At 43.8% G+C, this 19,147-nt stretch overlaps 1 protein-coding gene across 1 annotated transcript; it reads right to left on the bottom strand.

Moving 5' to 3' along the window:
* Positions 1–15,412: 15,412 nt before the first annotated feature.
* FOXD3 (forkhead box D3) lies at positions 15,413–18,914 on the bottom strand. The gene has a single exon (XM_051995207.1). It carries the CDS (start codon positions 17,610–17,612, stop codon positions 16,152–16,154), a length of 1,461 nt encoding a protein of 486 aa, XP_051851167.1. The 5' UTR covers positions 17,613–18,914; the 3' UTR covers positions 15,413–16,151.
* Between the last annotated feature and the right edge of the window lie 233 nt (positions 18,915–19,147).

The raw sequence follows: 19,147 nt of genomic DNA on the forward strand, positions 1-19,147 counted from the left end.
CCCTTATCTTGCAACTCTTGTAGGAAGAGCATTCGGTTCTTAGTCTCAGTTAAGTGAATCTACTTCCTACTAGGTCAGCTGGCTGACACCCCAGGGGCTCAGAGGTTCAACCCCATGGTTAGCTCCCTTCTGCACATCTCTTCCCCACTTATGCGCAATGTAGATGGGAGCCAGAGGGTAAATCAGTCACTTGGTGGCCTTTTCCTCGTTCTGACAGCAACTTTTCACCCCAGATGCTCCTGTGATCAGATGCTTCCACTTCTTCCCGGGTTGCAGCCGTGCTCCGGCAGTTAGCCAATCAGGAAGAGAAAACACGCTAAGACTCATGATTGCAAAGTTGAATTATCCATGCTGAAATAGTGAATGGAACTGAGAGAAGACAGGTACTACAATGAATTATTGGGAAGGACGTTAATTAGTTGGACTATTTTGGAAAACAAAGCAGAACCGTGCTCCAAAGTTTGCTAAATTATACATTTGTTTTGACCCAATAATACCTATTGGGAGCCATATTGCCAAGAGAGACAGAGGGAAAGTTTCCAAATGTCCATACTGTTGTAGCTGCATTTTGTTGTGGTAGGAAAAAACTGAAAGGAAACCGGGTCCCATTCATGGGGGAATAACTGAGTTTAATGAACTATGATTGTATTATAAAATTATATAATGATTGTATTATAAAATGAGATTATTATTAATACTTCAGAGAAACAAGGAAGATGTGTAAACCGATGAGAGGGAAGCAAGCAAATTGACCATAACAATGGTCCTACGAAGACTGTCACAACCTAAAGGGAAGCATCATTGAAAAGCACCCAAACTGATGCAATGAAGAGTCTTGTCCATGGAGGACAGATGTTGAAACCAATCTCCCTCTTTTTGGAGGTGATGGCCTCCTAGTATGAAATGAGCCATACATTATCAACACACCCACTGTGTTGACTCCACTAAATTTTATTCCAAGGAGAATTATATGAAGGATGGAAAGACCTTATTGTGAAATATCAATGTAAAGAAAAAATGAAAACAATGAAAACTATTAGATATAAAACACAAATATAAAAATGTTAGAGTTTCACTGCTAGAGCTCAGATTTTCAATGTTGACTTGTAATCTTCCATTTATTTCATACTTGAATCTGTTATGAACTATTTCAAATTAGAGGGCTGTATTAAAAAAAAAAAAAACATTTTAGGGACAGCTAGGCAGTGTGGCGGATAGCGCACCAGTCCTGAAGTCAGGAGGACCGGAGTTCAAATATGGCCTCAGACACTTAACACTTCCTGGCTGTATTATCCTGGGCAAGTCACTTAACCCCAACTGCCTCAGCAAAATAAATAAATAGATAGATAAATAAAATAAATTTTAAAAGGTAGATTTAAAAAATAGAAATTTGCCATAGAAAACTGTAGTCCCTTCTATTGCTTAACAAATTTTTATTCAATATTCACTCTGTTTTCAGTACTATTCAAGAAATTTTGGGAAAATAAGAGATTATAAGATGTTATCTCTGACCTCAAAGGAATTCTTATCTACTTAGAAAAGATCAGGACATGAAACAATTATAGAATAATAAAAAGCCAAAAGATATTTAGCTTCTCAGTTGCATGGTATCATATAAAATAAATTTTGTTAAGTGTGTTACAAATCACAGAGTATGACACAAATGTCAACTGTTATTACTATTGTTGTTCTTATCTTAAAATTGGTGGAATTCAGAGAGAAATGATCCTGGACAAGTCACTATCATCCTTTTATGTTTAATTATCAATAGGCTATTGAGAAGGTGGATAAAGTTATTTATTTCCACAGCTGAATAAAGTATTAGGTATGAGCTTACCTTCTGCAGATATACTAAAAGTATGTTGGGGACAGTTCAAAGGAAATGATAGATTCTTCAGCATCCGCATCAATGATTTTGATTTCTTCAGTTCAGTCTCTATATTTTAAGAGCTTTTCGTTCCATGTAGATTGGTTATGAGTGTTAAGTATGCAAAAATCAATTTAAAGTGTAATCTTGATTTTTCTTTTGGCCAGGATTATGGCCCAGGAGATTATGGACAACAGTTTTGTCTTTGATAATTCCCTAGTCCCTGTAGGGACTTATTTGTTGAATTTACAAGGATATTTTTGGAGTTGGTATTTGTAGAATGAGGATTTGTCCACTGTTACTTTACACACCTGATGTCTCATTCTGGTCATGTGATCATGTCTTCTTAGGGATTTAATATGTGTGAAATTTTTGCAATTTGAAGTTATGTGTAATTGTTTCCCAGTTTCTTTTTCAATTTTGTCTGACTCTTTGTGATCCCCATTTGTATTTTTCTTGACAAAGATACCAGAATAGTTTTCTATTTCCTTCTCTAGTTGATTCGACAGATGAGGAAACTGAGTCAAACAGGATTAAGGAACTTGCCTAGAGTCACATAGCTATTAAGTGACCCACAGTTTCCAACAACCATTGCAAATCTCTATCAATTAATAAAGACTAGGTCTTATGTTGCTATCATAATTCTCCCATCCCCATTTCTGTAAACAAATCTACACAATTCAACTATGTGTTTTTACTATTGTTTTTGTTGTTGTCATTATTATTATATGGGAGTTCAGAAAAGGGCTAGTTGGGTTAGAACAATCAGGAATCTTGCCTCCTTGAGAATGCCTCTAGAAATCACCTAAAGCAATATTTAGAAATGTTTACATGAAAAAAAAGTTAAACAACCAGAAGAGTAATCCTGCCTAAAGTATCACCTTCTACCAGAAATCTTCCATGGTCTCCCTTGATTCTGGTGTCTTTGATTACTTCTATTTACCCCCAGTAGAACTTGGTTCTCCATAGCTGTTTATGTGTTGTCTCCCTCCTTTAGAACATGAGTTCTTTTAAGGCCAGGGACTGGCTTTTGCTTCTCTTTATATCTCCAGAGCTTGGAACACTGTAGATGCTTAATAAATGTTTATTAATTGACTGACTGCAATCACATAGAAACATCCATATATACATGAACAAAAATCAGAAAAGAAGGGGTAAAACTGGAGCTTAACATTAGCTAGGTTCTTTATTTTCTGTTTAAGTTGTTTAAATTTGTCATACAAATCTATATGGCATAGAGAAATTCTACAGTAGATTCCACATCTCTCCAAGTCTTAACAGCAATCAAAAGTGGGAGATGGGGTGAAAGGGGAGGAGAAAAATATTCGAGTTTTATAAGGATTGAACCAGTAGATGACTCATGCTAAAGCAATCAGTGAATTAACTTTTTTTTTTTTTTTTTTGAGTAGAGAAGAAAGAGGCAAAATACACTTGGAATTACTTATTTACAAAAATAAGGCATTATGTATTCAGTTCGGGCTAGCTTCCAGAGTGGGACAGCTAGGTGGCACTGGAGTGCATAGAGTGTTTAGAGTCAAGATGACTCATCTTAAGTGAGTTCAAACCTGGTCTCAGAAACTGACTAGCTCTGTGATTCTGGGCAAGTCCTTTATTCTGCTTGCCTCAGTTTCCTCATCTGTAAAATGAGCTGAAGAAAGAATGGAAAACCACTCCAGTTATTTTGCGCATGGGTCATAGAGAGTAGGACAGTTGAAAAACAATAGACTGGCAAAGCTGCCAAAGTAAAATAAAACCCTGATAATATCCCTCCCTCAAAACCCCCAGATTGCTACATTATACAGAAAGCATTCTGTTTCCTTCCAGGGAGAATTGAGAGGATCAAGAGGACTTTCTTATCTAAGTGACACTATTAAATCTGGAATCTCCATTGCGCCACTGGAAATCACATCTCAGCCAAATTCAAGAACAAACAAAACTTATGTTCCTCCTATGTCCTTTAAACAGATATTAGCTAACAGTTGTCTAGCAGTTTACAAATCATTTTACATTTTATTTGGTTATGATACCAATCCTACAGGGGGTAGATAGGGCAGATATTATTGCCTCATTTTATAAGTAAGGAAAGGAAACTCAAATGCACTAAGTGACTTGTCCAATCTTATAGTTATTTCATCATTGAAAAGCCTGGTCTGGAGATCATGGGCTAAATCATTTAGCCTCTCTCTGCTTCAGTTTCCTCACCTGTAAAGTTATTAAAAATAATAATAACAGCACCTATTTCTCAGGACTGCTGATCAAATGAGATGATATGTGTAAAGGGATTAGTATACTGCATGGTACATAGTAAGTGCTTAATAAATGCTTGTTTCCTTCCTTCCCTATTTTCCAAGTTCAAATCTTTTTGATTTTGCTGCAGGGTCAAACTTCCTTATCCTCGAGCACTCTCATTAGTGACTGTACAACAGAATTGAACAGATCACTGATGGAGTTCAGAACTAAGTATTGGATGAATTTAGATAACATATACCTTGCATATCAAAACCTTGTGTTTCTTTCTTATATATCCATATTATATGCATGCTTTTTTCCTCAAGTGAGAGTAATCTCTTTATGTCTCCAATGCCTGGCACATAACAGGCAGTTAATTATTGATCGATTGCTTGATTGTCAATTACTTCTCCAAGTGGAATTGTAAGAAAAACTTAGGAAGTCCAAATAATAATATATATTTATATATAATATAATGATAAGCTCAGGAACAGACCCTCACAAAGAGCTACTGAGATTAGCATTCCTATTCCCATGAAAGCTCTAACACATTCTTAATGATGATTGTCAGGGCCTTTCATCACAGGACTGAAAAATTCACTATAAGCTAAAAATTGATTTACCAGGTGTCAATGAGGAGTAAATTGTTTCACATTTAAGTTGCAAGAACAGAGAAAACTCAAGCAAGAAAAAGGGCAGTGGTTTTAGAAACTTTTTTTCCTATCTAAAATGTGCAAACTACTAGTATATGAAGAAAGGTTACTTTCCTTTTCACCTCAAGCACTCTCATTAGTGATTGCACAATAGAATTGAACAGATCACTGAGGGAATTCAGGACTAAGTATTGGGTGAATTTAGATAACATGTACCCTGCACATCAAAACCTTGTGTTTCTTTCTTATATATCCATATTACAGGCATGCTTTCTCCCTCAAGTGAGAGTAACCGCTTTATGTCTCCTGTGCCTGGCACATAATGGGCAGTTAGTTCTACACTCTACTCTGCCCCAAGTGACTTAAGCATCATGATCAGCAGATCTGGAGTGACTGCTCTATATAAGGTATTCTGCTAGGCACTGGGGATACCAGGGAAAGGGTCTTTCTTCAAGAAAACTTATAATAAAATCAGAGACAAAAACATATTTGTACAAATTAATAATACATCGTGACATGCTAAATGCTGAAGGGGCTATTAGAATTCAGAGGTATTGTTAGAATTCAGAGGATGGAATATCAATTTTATTTGGAATAAAAAGAAATATCTTCAGGAAATAGTGATATTTAAACTAGGACTGGAAGAAAGATGGTACTATAGATAGACGTGAGAAAGACAAAGATCTGAAGGTGGGAATGTATTCAATTTGTTTCAGAAACATTGTTTGGAAACAAAAAGAATAGAAGCTTAATATTGTGTGATTATGATAACCAGTCTTGGTCTCTGGAGAAGAGATGAGGAAATGCATTTATTTCATCAGAGAGGTGGAAGATTATGGTTGCAGAATGTTGTATATGCTGTAAGACTCAGTGCATGTATCCATTGAATTCTGTGTGACTACTCCCCCCTTTATATAAGGGAAAAATCACCGGGAGAGGGAGGGGAAGAGGGAAATAAAGGGACAAGAAAAAGGGGACCTGAATGTGAACTAAGAAGAAAAGGCATTAATAAAACATTTTATAAAATAAAAAAAAATTAACTGAAACATTGCTTATTCAGATTGTGTAGGAGAACAGAGGGAGAAAGGATACAAATATAGGTAGTGTAAGCAAATAGTCTGGAAGGCTCTTGAATATCAAGTTAAGGAATTTGAACTTTAATGTCATAATTTTTGGCTTCCACACGGACGTGATCAACTCTTACAGTATCAGAAATGTTGTGATAATCTAATCATTCTCAATCTATTCTTAGGTTAATTCAAGATTTTGGGGAGTAACCAACTGAAGAGTGATCTGTGATAGTCATAGAAACAAAGACTGTTTTGTAGAGCTGGAAAATATCATATACGTTGTCTACTCCACTGTCTCATTTTATAGATGGGGCCACTAAGACCCAAGAGATGAAAGACCTTGCCCAAGTCTGATGATAATAATTAACCAAGCTGGGAGTTGAACTTGACATCCACAGATGCCAAATGCAGGGGAGGATACAGAATCAATCAGACAGCATTCCTACTCTTTGAAGAATATGGTCTAGCTATAGAGTAAAAACATATAGAAGCATAACAGTATAAGAGCAATTACATAATAACATAATGGGTAATTTAATGGAGTATGAATTTAATCCAGTGCACATATTAAAGTCTAAGAAAGCTTCCTGGGAAAGATGAGCTTTGAGTAACAGATTAGTTGGATAAATTTACAAAGCAGAGTGAGAAGTGAAAAAAAAAATGCAAAAGATTTTAATGGATTATTCAAAAGTACAAAATATCTTAAAACACATAGAAATGTTTGAAATCATTCCCATTCGTTTCCATTTTTTTTCTTTCAGCCACCAGAGGTTTAATTTTTTTAAATTAATTCCTCAGAAGTGGTCTTTACTCACCATAGATTAAAAAAAATTGAGCAAAATTACCAATATTTCTATTGATCATTACATTTAATCTGAGCCCCCCTTTTTTTGTTCTGTTTTCATTTACCTAAGCGTGGTTATATATGGTATCCTGGATCAGCTCCTTGTTCTGTATTCCTTTGTATCAGTCTTTCCATGTTTCTCTCAATTTCACAATTCCTGATATTTTTGTGTAAAGATAGATGGACCATTTCTAAGACATGCTCATATGGTTTGCACTTATGTTAGTGGTGCTATTTATACTGAGTCATTCACCATCTTTCATCCTTCTTTCCTCATGACCAACACTTATATCTGTGGTATGATACAAATGAAAAGAGAGCTTGAAAGTAAAATCTCTGTTTGTAAAAAGAAGAAACCCAAATATTTAGGACTTGGGAGTTGAACTTCTTTGCTCTTATTCATTTGCACCAATATTTTAGCAAGAGCCAGTTCAAAGCATCTGTCTGTTTTAGGTTTTCTTAGCATCAAGTGTAAAACAATTTTAAAGAAGACTTTTACTTGGGTTAAAAAACTATCACAGTAGTTCTGAATCTCTTTGTAGAATTGTTTAAAATATGCAATTTTGTCTTAGATCCTGGAGAGATGTCATTCATAATTATGCTATTAAACTTTAGGAACTGCATTTTTAAAAGTGATCATTGATTTGTTTTATATATTCCTTCATTTGCTACCTTGTTTGTGGTCTTAAAGATGCTTGCCTGCCTTGCCTGTGCCTTTAGTACCAACTCTGATTCTAATTGCCTGAGAATAGGTCACAAAAATATATATTTAAATGTATACCATAAAAGAGCATTATCTTGCCTTTAAAACTGAGTAAAATCATGAAAAGCTCTGGCTTTTTCCCTTTTTTCATATGTAATATCAGTGGAGTCTACCTAAGCATATTTTGGACAGCACCTTTCTCTGAAGACCTCCAAGCACTCACTCATTATGTTCTGTAGCTGATAAAGCCACTGCGTCTGGGAAGGCTGGGCAATGTTTTTCCATGCCAGAACACTAGGCAAAGTGCTGAGAGAGATCAACTGATCTATTAGGCTTCATAAAATGGCAATCCTGCTTTTCTGAACACACACACACACAAAAGAGTTCAAAGAAAAGGAATAGGGATGGGCGAAAAACTGAGGTTTGGGTGCCCCTCTATCTGGCAGAACTATTTCCTGTCTATCAGGCAGTATCAGTAATGTTGTGATAATCTAATCATTTCCTTTCTAGGAAAGTCTGATCCGTACTTTTGGATGGAGACAAGAGAAGTTGATTGACTGCCTATAATCACACAGCCCAGATGATTAACCAATTCACTTCAACAAACTGTTCAAAGAATTGTGCTGGGTGCTTGGAATACAAAGATCCAAAAAATGACATTGTCCTTTCCTTTGAGGGATTTATAGTCTGTTTACAGATGGGCTTAATAGAAGAAGGAAGGGTGGAATTGAGGTAAAAGAGAGATCCAGATATAATGCTCTAGGAAAATTTGAAGGAGATCATAAAGGAGGGGTTCTTTTTGAGTCAAACACTGAAAGAAAAGAAGAATTCTGGCAGGCTGAGTTAAACTGAAGTCTTCTTTTAAGTCATGGCAAAATGGATCCTGGCTTCTTTAAAAGCTTACTTTTCTCCCCAATCCAATTTCCCATTCCCTCAGAGAGCTAGCTCTACTAGGTATGAGGCACAAAGCATTCTGATAATCTGGCTAAAGTAATTCACCCTGAGGTTGTGAGGGTTAACCTACTGCAAAAGGAGGTATTTGCATTTTAAAAGAGGAGCTGCAAATGAATCCCTAATTGTACACTAGTGATCTCTCTCTCTCTCTCTCTCTCTCTCTCTCTCTCTCTCTCTCTCTCTCTCTTTTTCTGTGTATGTTGCGGGGGGGGGGGGGGGGGAATCCTAGAGCAAATGTGTGATATTAAACTAGATGACCTCTAAAATCCTTTGAGATCCTAAGATTTTATGATTCAAATATAGGATATTTTTTCTAAAGAGTTAGAGTTGGCTTAGTCAATACAAGATGAAAAAAAAATTTTTTTAATGATATCTAGAAGACCCAAATAGCTTCTGGTATTCTTTGAAGTTCAAATTTGCACAAAGAAATTTTAAAACGAGAACACTTTTTCAAGACTTTAGGAGAGAATTTTTTTTTTTTGACATTCTGTAATTCATATCAAAAGACTTCAGGGGTGAATTAGGATCAACCACTTCAATTTGACTTTAAATCTAGCAACTTGTGAATCTCTAGAAGTCAGGAAGCTGGGGAAAGAAAGGAAGGAAGGAAAGAAAAAAGAAAAGAAGAGAAAGAAGAAGGAAGGAAAGAAGAGAGAGAGAGAGAGAGAGAGAGAGAGAGAGAGAGAGAGAGAGAGAGAGAGAGAGAAAGGAAGAATGTAAATAAGGAAAGGAAGGAAGAGGGGGGAGGGAGGAAGGAAGGAAAGAAGACAAATAAAAAAGAAAGAAAGAAAGGATAAGAAAACAAAGTAAGGAAAAAGATGGAAAGGAACAAAAAGACCAGAAAAAGGGGAGTTGAGAGATAGATGCAAGAGAGAGAGAGAAAGAGAAAGAAGGTAGAAAGTGAGGAAAGAATAGAAAAAGAAGGAAAAGATAGAAAATAAGAGAGGAAGGAAAGAAGAAATTAAGGGAAGGAAGGGAAAGAAAGAAAAGTAAAGAATGAGAGAAAGAGTAAGAAGGAAGCTAAAAGGACAGAAATGAGAGAAAGAAGGAGAGGTAGGAAGGAAGGAAGAAAGGAAAGAAGAAAGAAAGGAAGGGAGAGAGGAAGAGAGGGAGGGAGGAAAGGGGAAAGGTGCTGTAGTTATGGGCTTCTTGGGCAAAGCCATTCCATTCCCATTTCAATTGCTGATACTCATTTTTTCCAGTATTTTAGGAAGAGAAAAAGCAGAATAAAGGTCAATGACTAGGGATTTCTGGATGGACTGGGTTCCAATTCCAGAACGCAAAAAGTTGTTCTAAGAAAACATCTGCAGAAAAATTGTGCTGGGGGAGAGGATTGATTTCATGTGAAATTCCAAATTTCCTTGTGGACAAAACCGAGCCTCATTTCCATTTATCTTTTGGAGAAAATGAGGCGGGGGTGGGTGGGCATCCTGTTCTGAGTCTAATGGGTACAGTGGTTCTTTCTCATTGCTAGTAGTCACAGGAAAAAACTGATAAAAAATACATGACCTTATTAAAATGGGAGCGGCTGTGTCCCGGAATGAATGACAGGAGGTGAATTCTTCCCTTCCAGTCAGACGCTCGCCGACCTTTCCTCCAGGCAGCTTGGGCCCAGGGTATAAGTTGGGGGTGGAAATTCAGAAGACAAGTCTGTACGAAGGGAGGGAGGGAGCTCTCTTGAGTTCCACACTTTCCCTACTGTTGTCTAACTCTAATGAGCGTAACAAACTTACTAATTGTTTGCTTGCAGTTAAAAGGATAAATGCGTTTAGGCAGCCTATATTTTATTCACAGGCGATTTATTCCCAGTCTTGATCTCTTGAGACACAGAAAAAGAGAAGCATCAGAGGGTGTCTTGGTTGTAGGTAGTAACCTGTATTTGGGGGTTCACTTCACCCATCTCCCTCTCCATCTGCTTCTTGTCTCCTAGGTTCAACTTCCTCCCCACGATCGTTAACATTTCCCACCCCAACTGGATCTTCCTCTATCTGACCTTCAGAATTCTCCTCCACTTAAAGCTAAAAATGGGGAGATGGGAAGGGAGAGAAAGGAAAGGGAGGGGCAGGGGGCAGGGGGCTTTTGATTGGGAAAGGCAGTTCCTTTGAAAAGAGAAGGAAGAGGAGAGTCATTCTCTTTAGGGGATCCCTCCCACATACAACATTTGGTACAGTTAGACACAAATTTGGGGTGTATGGGGAAACTGGAGAGAGTTTACCCTTTCTCCCCCTTTCCCCAAAGTACTCCTTATGTGACAATTCAATAATGATCAGTTCAATCCCTGGATCTGAAATAAGGAAGCCACTATTTTTATTAGGAAGGAAAATATTGAAGTCTTAGTGCCTCAAGGACAGGAGGAAAAACAAATAAACAAAGAACTTTCTTCCTCACCAAGTCTCATTAACCAAGCCTAAACAATTTGTCCAAGGATTACCCTCCATCTGGGGTCTTAGTCAAGAATCCTTTCTTTTATCTTCCGATTTTATCTGTCATCTCTCCTTTCCCTTTTTCTGTTTTTTTTTTTTTTTTCCATCCTTACTCCATCTAAAGCATGCTTCCGTTTTCCTTCTAGTAAAGCCAGAAGTGTGTGTGTGTGTGTGTGTGTGTGTGTGTGTGTGTGTGTGTGTGTGTGTGTAAAATTCTCCTTTGCACCTTAAAGGTATTGAGAATACTTTGGTCGCAGTTCTTCCTTCTGCTGCTGTGAACATCAGAAGGTAGTTTTTACATTTATTTTATGAGTTGTGTAGGAAGCAGGGCGAATGTCACATTTCCTCACTGAATTAAAAAGAACTAGTCTTAGGTGAACAATGACTTGCGGAAAAGAAGGTTTGTTTGAGCATTTACTTTATATTAACATGCTAGAGGTTTCCTCCTTCATTTCTTTTTTTTTTCTTTTTCTTTCTTTCTTTCTTTCTTTTTTTTTTTTGCCAAAAAATGTTTATCAAACACAAATCTACCCCCAAAACAAAAAAAAGACAACCAAGATCATTTTTCTCCCTGATAAATAACTTGGGGTTATTAAAAAGCTGTCCGAGTGGTAATTGTAATTCTGTCCAGGCTCCCCCCACCCCTAATTTAGAAGGAGGAAATGAAGAATCTTTGAGAAACATCACTTCTAAATCGAAGAAACATCGAATGAGGGAGGTGGGGGGAGGAAGGAAAGTTGACTCCAGTATAAATGTGCCAACTGTTTGAGGAGCAGTTGAGATATGGTCATTTTACCAATGTTACAGATCTGGTTACCTTTAATACACCCCAGAGGCCAGCAGGCAATGTCTTACACTAATAGGCATCTGTCAACAAGGGTGTCAGGTTCTCCCACATGCGTTGAATACTGCGTAGAAGCAAAGGGGAAAAAAAAAAAAAAAAACAGCAAATCAGTCTTTTCTACTTTGGTTAAGCCACCCTCAGAAAAAAGCTGTTCAGAGCTCTTGGAATGGCTATGGAGGGTGCAGAGAAGCAGGTGGGAGAGAGCCATCTCCTGCCAGTCTAGGAGCTGGGGGGATGGCCTAAGAGAGGGGCTAGAGTTTCTTCATAATTCTGCTGCTCCCTCTCTCCCACGGAATCCCCGAATGGTGCTCACTCCTCGAGGGTGATGTGGACTAGGGGCGTTTTAGGTAGGCACTGGCTGTTGCTCTAAAACCAGGTGTCTCCCTTGACCGAAGCGGATTTTTCAGAATCGAGTTTGCTTTGTTCTGAATTGCTCTTCAGCCTAGATTTCAGGGACCATCTGGACAGACCTTCCCCCAAGAGTCCGGAAGGCCCACGAGTTTAAGAACATCCCCCGAGCACCCCCTAGGGTGGCGGATCAGAGGAATGATTCCACTCCCTTTCGTGGACGCAGAGTCAATTCGTTGCGCCATTTCTCCGGATAGATCAGGATTCATCCCGTCTACATCGCAGTGTACACTGTATCGCCAGGCTTAAGCGGACTGTACAGACTGCAGAGATAATACAGTTGCCTTCCAGTTCCCAGAGGCAGACCTAGTAGAAAAATGCTCACCAGGCTTTTGGTGTTTTCCCCAATTACACGAAAGCTCTTCCTCTAAACTATGTAAAATAAATGACCTCAAATATAACCACTAATTGCCTCCGAGTCAATGTTTTCTCATCACTCAACTTTATTGCCTCCCAATCTCTAGCCACTGCTCTCCGGGGAGTTCTGCTCGCTCCCAAGGGAGAGGCCTGAGAAAAGGACACTCACTCACACGGTGTGCTCCTAGGGGAGCTCAAGTGGAGAAGAAGAAGTAGGGCACTCCCTCCCCCCACCCCATCCCCAACCCCCAGAGGAAAGCGGACTAGAGAAGGAGAAGAGGCTAAGGGTCTAAACCTGGCTATCCCAATGACAAACCGAGGAAAGAACTATATACCTATCGCCCCCTGCAGGTCCCTATCCGTCATTACGATTATTGCCTCCTCGGAGCCCCCAAGTGGGACCCAATCTGCTCCTCCGTTTGCTTTGCCTCCCATTTCGTTCTTATTTCACTTAATGGCCCCTACCAGTCTCCATCTCCGTCTATTCTAATTAAATGGAGAAGAACCGCCGAGCTGGGTCTCTTTCTTGATTCAGTGCAGCAGCGGCAGCAGGTCCGGGAATAGAGAATGACTTTTTTTTTTTTTTAATAAAAACAGAAAAAGGAGAAAATGTTTTTTTTTTCTTTTTTTAAAGTCTGAATTGTAGGAGAATGGGTAGGAGAAAACTAAAGTCCTTTTCTCCTGACCTTTACCACTTTCTCCCCTTATTGAAAGCCAAACCGGGTCTCGTTGCAGTAAAAATCTCGTTTCGCCAGTTGCTTTCAGTGCCTCTGCTTGTTTGTGGCTGCGTTCGGGAGAAACAGATTTGTGCTCCCACTTCTTCTAATATTGTAGCTCCCTACCCCCATTTCCTATAAATACAAAGATGCTGAACCCCCCAAAGGAGCTCCCCAGCGGAGCTACAAGCACGCCACGTCCCCTGAGACAACCCCCCAAAACTTTAAACCCCCGCGGTGGAGTGATTTCGGGGGACCCCGGCCCCCCACCCAGAGAAAGAAAGGCAAACTCAGGTCGGAGGCCTTGATTTCTGGGGCGCGAGGTAGTTGGCCAGCAAGTCGCGGGGGGATCTGGCCTCCTCCACACCCCGCCGTTTAATAAATAGCAAGACCCAAATCCCGGCGAGCGCGAGCCGCCGGTAGCGGGCGGCGGGCTCTGAAGCACGCCAGCAGCGGCCCCGGCAGCGGCGGCGGCGGCGGCGGCGGCGGCAAGGCTGTAAGGTATGGCTGCTATGTACGGAAATATGAGTGAGTAATTTTATAAGTAACAAAGGATCAGGGGTGGAATGAGGCCCCTGTTATCCGATGTCATTTAGAAGCCTTGGATCAGCAGCTTCTTGAGCCTAAAAGTGAATTCAAGAAGGTCTTCCTTTCCCTTTTCCCAGGGGTATCAGCTAAATATAGAAATAACCTCTGTGTGTTTGCACAAATCATGTACCATTTGCTGTTGTGTAAAAACCGATTAGCCAGACACAACTGTGAAACGACTTGTTACTTTTATAGCTGCAACCCGCAAACAAAATCGAGATCCGTTTAGTTTGCCTTGTAAAAGGAGATCAGAAAGGTCTTCATTTAGGGACCCGCGTGGAAACCTAAGGAGACCTAATCTCTTCTCGCTTAAGGTGACTCTTGTCCCTTTTCGCGTCTGATGATTATCTGCTCCTTATTTATCAAGGTCAAACCCTCTCCGCCAGGCAGCTTGTTTTATTTTCGTATAGCTGGATCCGGAGGTCTAAATGTTTACTTAGGACTCAATAATATTTACTGTTTCCCAGGAAAACAAATGTAATGCGGAGGGCAGGACGTTTCTTTTAAAGCAGCCGAACGCTGTAGACTTCTGACAGCCCAGAAATGAGCGGCCGAGGCGCTGGAGTAGAAGTAACTCAGGGAAGCTGGAGTAATACGGGGGTGGCGGCGATGGCCTTCACCCGGTGAATTTACTGCCTTTTGCAAACTGGAAAGACCCCGGATAGGGACATCACTCGTGGTACCATTCGAACTTTACTGTTTTCGAGGGAATCCCCAGCCCTCCCTTTCCCAACCATCCTCTCAACACCTCCAGCTCGTCCCAAAATAATTGGGATGAGAAAATGCTGTCTTTGGAAACTGGGTGGAAAACTCGGAGAAAATGATTGTGGCCCGAGACGCCCTCGGCTTATTCCTTCCACCTTCCTATTTCGGGCATTTTTTTTTTTGGTCAAAAACAATGAAATGGACATTTTGGGGAAATTCTCAAGCTGATTTTGACAAGATGCCGCAGCCCTGACGTACAACTCTTTACCCTCTCTACCCTCACTCGCCATACAAAGAACAAAAGATTTAAAAAAATAGGTCTCATTGACTCTTTCTTTAAAAGGTTATTAAAGCTCTGTAATGAGCCGTGCTTTAAACAACCTTAAAGCAGAGGGAGGGAAGAGGCAATTATAGAAAGCCTCCCGAAATCTGGTAATTTTGTGGATTCGCAGATGACCTTATTTAGAGTTGATAGGAAATCTGATGAGCTGGAGAATCATTTCAGTTCCACTGCAAAATTAATTACAACTCTTTTTAAATGCAGTAAGGTAATCGGAGAGTAATTTATTTACCAGCTATACTTATCACTCCATCGCAGATGGGACAAGATAAGGGATCCAAAATAATTTTTAAAAATATCAGAGTCTAAAATGACGAAGAAATTTATATTCACTTCAAAGGGTCATTTGGAATGATTAAAAATTCTCGAAAGTTCTCGTTTGGAAAAACAAAGCGAGTCTAAAAAAAAAATGAACGAGCTATTGTTTTAAACCGAGATGGCTTTTAAAAACCAAAATTGAATTAATCTAGCGAACTCTCAGCCATTTAGATTTTACGGGCCGAAATGAACCATCTAGACAGGACCCAAAAAAATCTCGATGTCTCTATTTATACTTCCCCAGATTTAAATTTCTCTTGCAAAGCAAATTAAAAATAACAACGTTGGAAAAGGTTGTTACTTGAAACAAGCCGAATTTATGAGAAAACTAAAATATAAACGCTATTTTAAAATCCTGTCGTGTAGGTCAGGCAACTAAATAAAACACTGGGGTCAGCATTTTAAAAATTTATTTACAAAGTTATGTACGACACGATGGAATAACATTTAGAATAACATATATTCATTCATATATAAACAGACTTCTATAATAGAATGACACTTTTTTCGCCTTTTTGAAAATTTTTTTTATATTTAAAATTTCCCAACGATTTTATACACTTTTTTTTTTCTCAGATAAAACTGCGGAGAGTGAACCTTCCAAAAAATGAAAGTTCAGAGCTCTAAATCTACCGGATTTGTTTTTCTTAAAAAAATAAAAACCCCAAAAGGAAAGTCAATAATTTTTATACAAATATGTACAAATGATTCCTCCCCGCGGTACTGGGTGCTGTCGCCTTCGGGCCTTTGGGTGATTCTGAGTTTCTTTTTACCTGTACAGAATGCACTTCTGCCAGCTTCATTCATATTTGCTCGCACCAAGTGTGTTTGTGGGTGCCAGGAGTAGGGGGGGAGGGAGCGAGGTCAGGCTCCCTCGGCTGCCCATCTAACAGGGGTGCGCGGCTCAGGGTGGGGGGCCTCGGGGTGCGCCGGTCCGGAGAAGGGGCCCCGGGAAAGGGTGCTCCGCTCGGGGTGGGGGGATCGCTGGGCAAGCGAGTGGGGTCGGAGAGCGCCGGGCAGGGGGAGGCGGGGCGGGGCAGGGGGAGGCCCGAGCTGGAGCTCAAGTTCTCGGGCCCCTGGGGCCGGCCGCGGCCGGCCGGGGAGGGTCAGGGGCGGGGGACGGCGGGGGCTACTATTGAGCCGGCCACTTGGCTTGTCCCGCGGCCGCCGCCGAGGCTGCGGGCTGCAGGAACTGTCCGGAGAGGGGCACGCTCAGGATGGGCGCGATGGCCGCCGTGGTCCGGCTCAGGGAGAGCGGCTGGTGCGTGGCCATGAGAGCCGCCGACTGTACCGAGACCGGTGGCCGCAGGAAAGTCTGCGCCGCCGCCGCCGCCGCGACGCCTCCGGCAGCCCCGGCGCCCGGGCCGCCTCCGGTCGCCCCGGCCCCCGCGCCCCCGCCCGGGCCGCCTCCCGGGCTGCCGCCGCCGGCCGAGCCCCCGGCCGCGGCCGACACGCCGATGATGTTCTCGATGCTGAAGGAGGGCCGGCTGCTGGGCTCGGCCTTGATGAGCGACGAGGTGGCGGCGGCGGCGGCCGCCGCGGCGCCCAGGCTGTTGAGCTGCAGCTGCAGGCCCGGGCTGAGCGGAGAGCTGCCGAACGCGGCCGTCTTGCGGCCCAGCTCCCCCGAGGGCAGCAGCGGCACGGCGGGCGGCAGCATGGGCCCCACGGGCGGGATGTAGGGGTACTGCAGAGCCGCCGCCGCCGCCGCCGCCGCCGCGGCCGCCGGGTGCGGGTAGGCGCTGGCCGGGGGCAGCCCGTAGGGGCGGCCGTAGGGCCCGGCGGCCGCCGCCAGGCTGTAGGCGCCGAAGCTCTGCATCATGAGCGCCGTCTGCTCGCGCAGGTGCTCCTGCTGGTGCCGCTTGAAGCGCTTCCTCCGCCGCAGGAAGCTGCCGTTGTCGAACATGTCCTCGGACTGCGGGTCCAGCGTCCAGTAGTTGCCTTTGCCCGGGTTGCCGGGCTCCCGGGGGATCTTGACGAAGCAGTCGTTGAGCGAGAGGTTGTGGCGGATGCTGTTCTGCCACGCGGGGAACTTCTCCCGGTAGTAGGGGAAGCGGTTGCTGATGAACTCGCAGATGCCGCTCAGGGTCAGCTTCTTCTGCGGGCTCTGCAGGATGGCCATGGTGATGAGCGCGATGTACGAGTAGGGAGGCTTCACCAGGCTGTTCTTGGGCTTGCTGGGGGCCAGGCCCGCGGCCGGCCCGCCGCCGCCGCCGCCGCTGCTGCAGCCGCCCCCGCCGCCGCTCTCGTCCCCACCTCCTCCGCCCCCGCCTCCTCCCCCTCCGCCTTTGCCGTCCGCCTCGGCCGGACTGCCGCCGCTCGGGTCCCCCCCCGCCGCCGGGGCCGCCTCCTTGGGGAGGCACAGGGGCTGGGGCTGTTGGGGCTGCTGGGGCTGCTGCGCCAGGGCCGGCTGCTCGTCCGCCTCGTCCAGGCGCAGTTCGGGGGGCCCCGCGGGGCTCTCGCAGCCGCAGCCGTCGCTGTCCTTCTCCTCGAGCCCTTCGTCCCCTTCGCCCACCACATCGATATCCACGTCCTCGGCCGTCAGCACTGTCTGGCCGGACATGTCGCTGGCGCTGCCGCTGCCGGAGAGGGTCATACCTTCTCGGAGTTTAGTGGCGGCGGCGGCGGCCGCGGCGGTGCTGGGGAGGGAGTGGTGGCAGCGGGGAGGAAAGCAGGGGAGGGAGGAGGTGGGAGCGTGGGGCAAGTTAGGGGGCTGGCTGGGCTGGGCTGGGCAGAGGCGGCGAAGGGGGGGTCTTCTCGGTCCCGAAAGATGGAAAAATCGGGGGAGGGGGAGAAGGAGAGGTGAGGGCTGGGGGTGGGGAAGCGGAGGGAGGAAAGGGGAGAAGGGAGGAGGGGGTTGCAGGTGGCTCCCCGGCTGCCTTCAGCTCAAACTCCCCGGCTTTCGGTGCTTCTCATGTGAGCAGCTGCAGGTGACTCCGTCTGCTTCCCCGTCTCCTCCTCGGCTCTCCTCTCTTTTTGGAAGGGGCTCCCTCGTTTCCCCTCGGCTTTCGGCGGCTTCCAGATTTTGCCCCTTTACTTCTTTCTCTTCCTGTCTTCCTCCCTCTCCTTCTCTCTCTCCCTCTCTCCCCCTGGATGTGGGGGGGGGGGAGGAGGAGGAGGAGGAGAGGTGCTGGCTGGCGACCGAGGGGTGTGGGATGGTTATCTCCAAGTGGCTGCAGAAGGAGAGAGAAGGGGGGGAAACCCAAAGGGGGAGGGGGGGTGTCACAGGGACTCAAAAGCCCCCTTAGTTGAAAGTCCTGTTTTAAAGACTGGGCTGATAGATTACTTTCCACTTAAAGATATAGCAGGAGGCGGGGCCACGTGACTGCCCGTGACGTCAGGGGCCCCACTGCTAAGCCATGCAAAACTCAAGTTGTTTCATGGAATTGTCAACAAAGAGACAAGAGTAGCACAACTTATCATCACATGCAAGCATCATTTCAGCCCACAGCCTTCCTTCACGCTAGCTGGGGACTATATCAATGGGAAGCCCATTAGTCTGCCTTTACCTAAAGATTACACATTACAGGCAGTTCATTTCATTACATTGGAAGCCAAAGGGGTGTGGGTGCGCGCGCGCGCGCGTGTTTTCCCCCTCTCCCCCTTCCTTTCCTCTTTCTTCCCCTTCCCCCCCTCCTCCATTTTCCCTTTCCCAACAGTTAGATAGCTGGGAGTCGCCGAGCAGTTAACGACGAGCTCTCGAGCCGACTTTTTCCCCCTTCAGCTTTTTCTCCCCGCCCAAGAAAAGTTAATCGCTCTGCGTTTTCCAAATGCAATAAAGACCGAGTGAGGAAGACGTTCCCAAGTCCGGCGGCACAGCCAGGGCGCTCGCAGTCAGAACCATCCCTCCTGACCCCAATGCACATTAAGCGGATGCTGCAGCCCAGCCTAGCCGGGCTGAGGGGTGAGAGTGAAAGGGGGGGGGTCGGGGAGAGGCAACTAAAATAGCAACTTTGGCCCTGCACACATTTCTGTGTCTCTGTGCATGTATGTATACACGTGTGGATATTATACGTGTCCACACACATATACATACATCCACCCCCCTTCATGGGAGCATCAGCTGGGTTAGGAAGATCCGAAAATGACTATTGATTAATCTATTAGATTAGTCGCAGAGAGAAATAAAAA

Source organism: Antechinus flavipes, chromosome 4 (assembly GCF_016432865.1).
Source record: "Antechinus flavipes isolate AdamAnt ecotype Samford, QLD, Australia chromosome 4, AdamAnt_v2, whole genome shotgun sequence".
Lineage (NCBI taxonomy): Eukaryota > Metazoa > Chordata > Mammalia > Dasyuromorphia > Dasyuridae > Antechinus > Antechinus flavipes.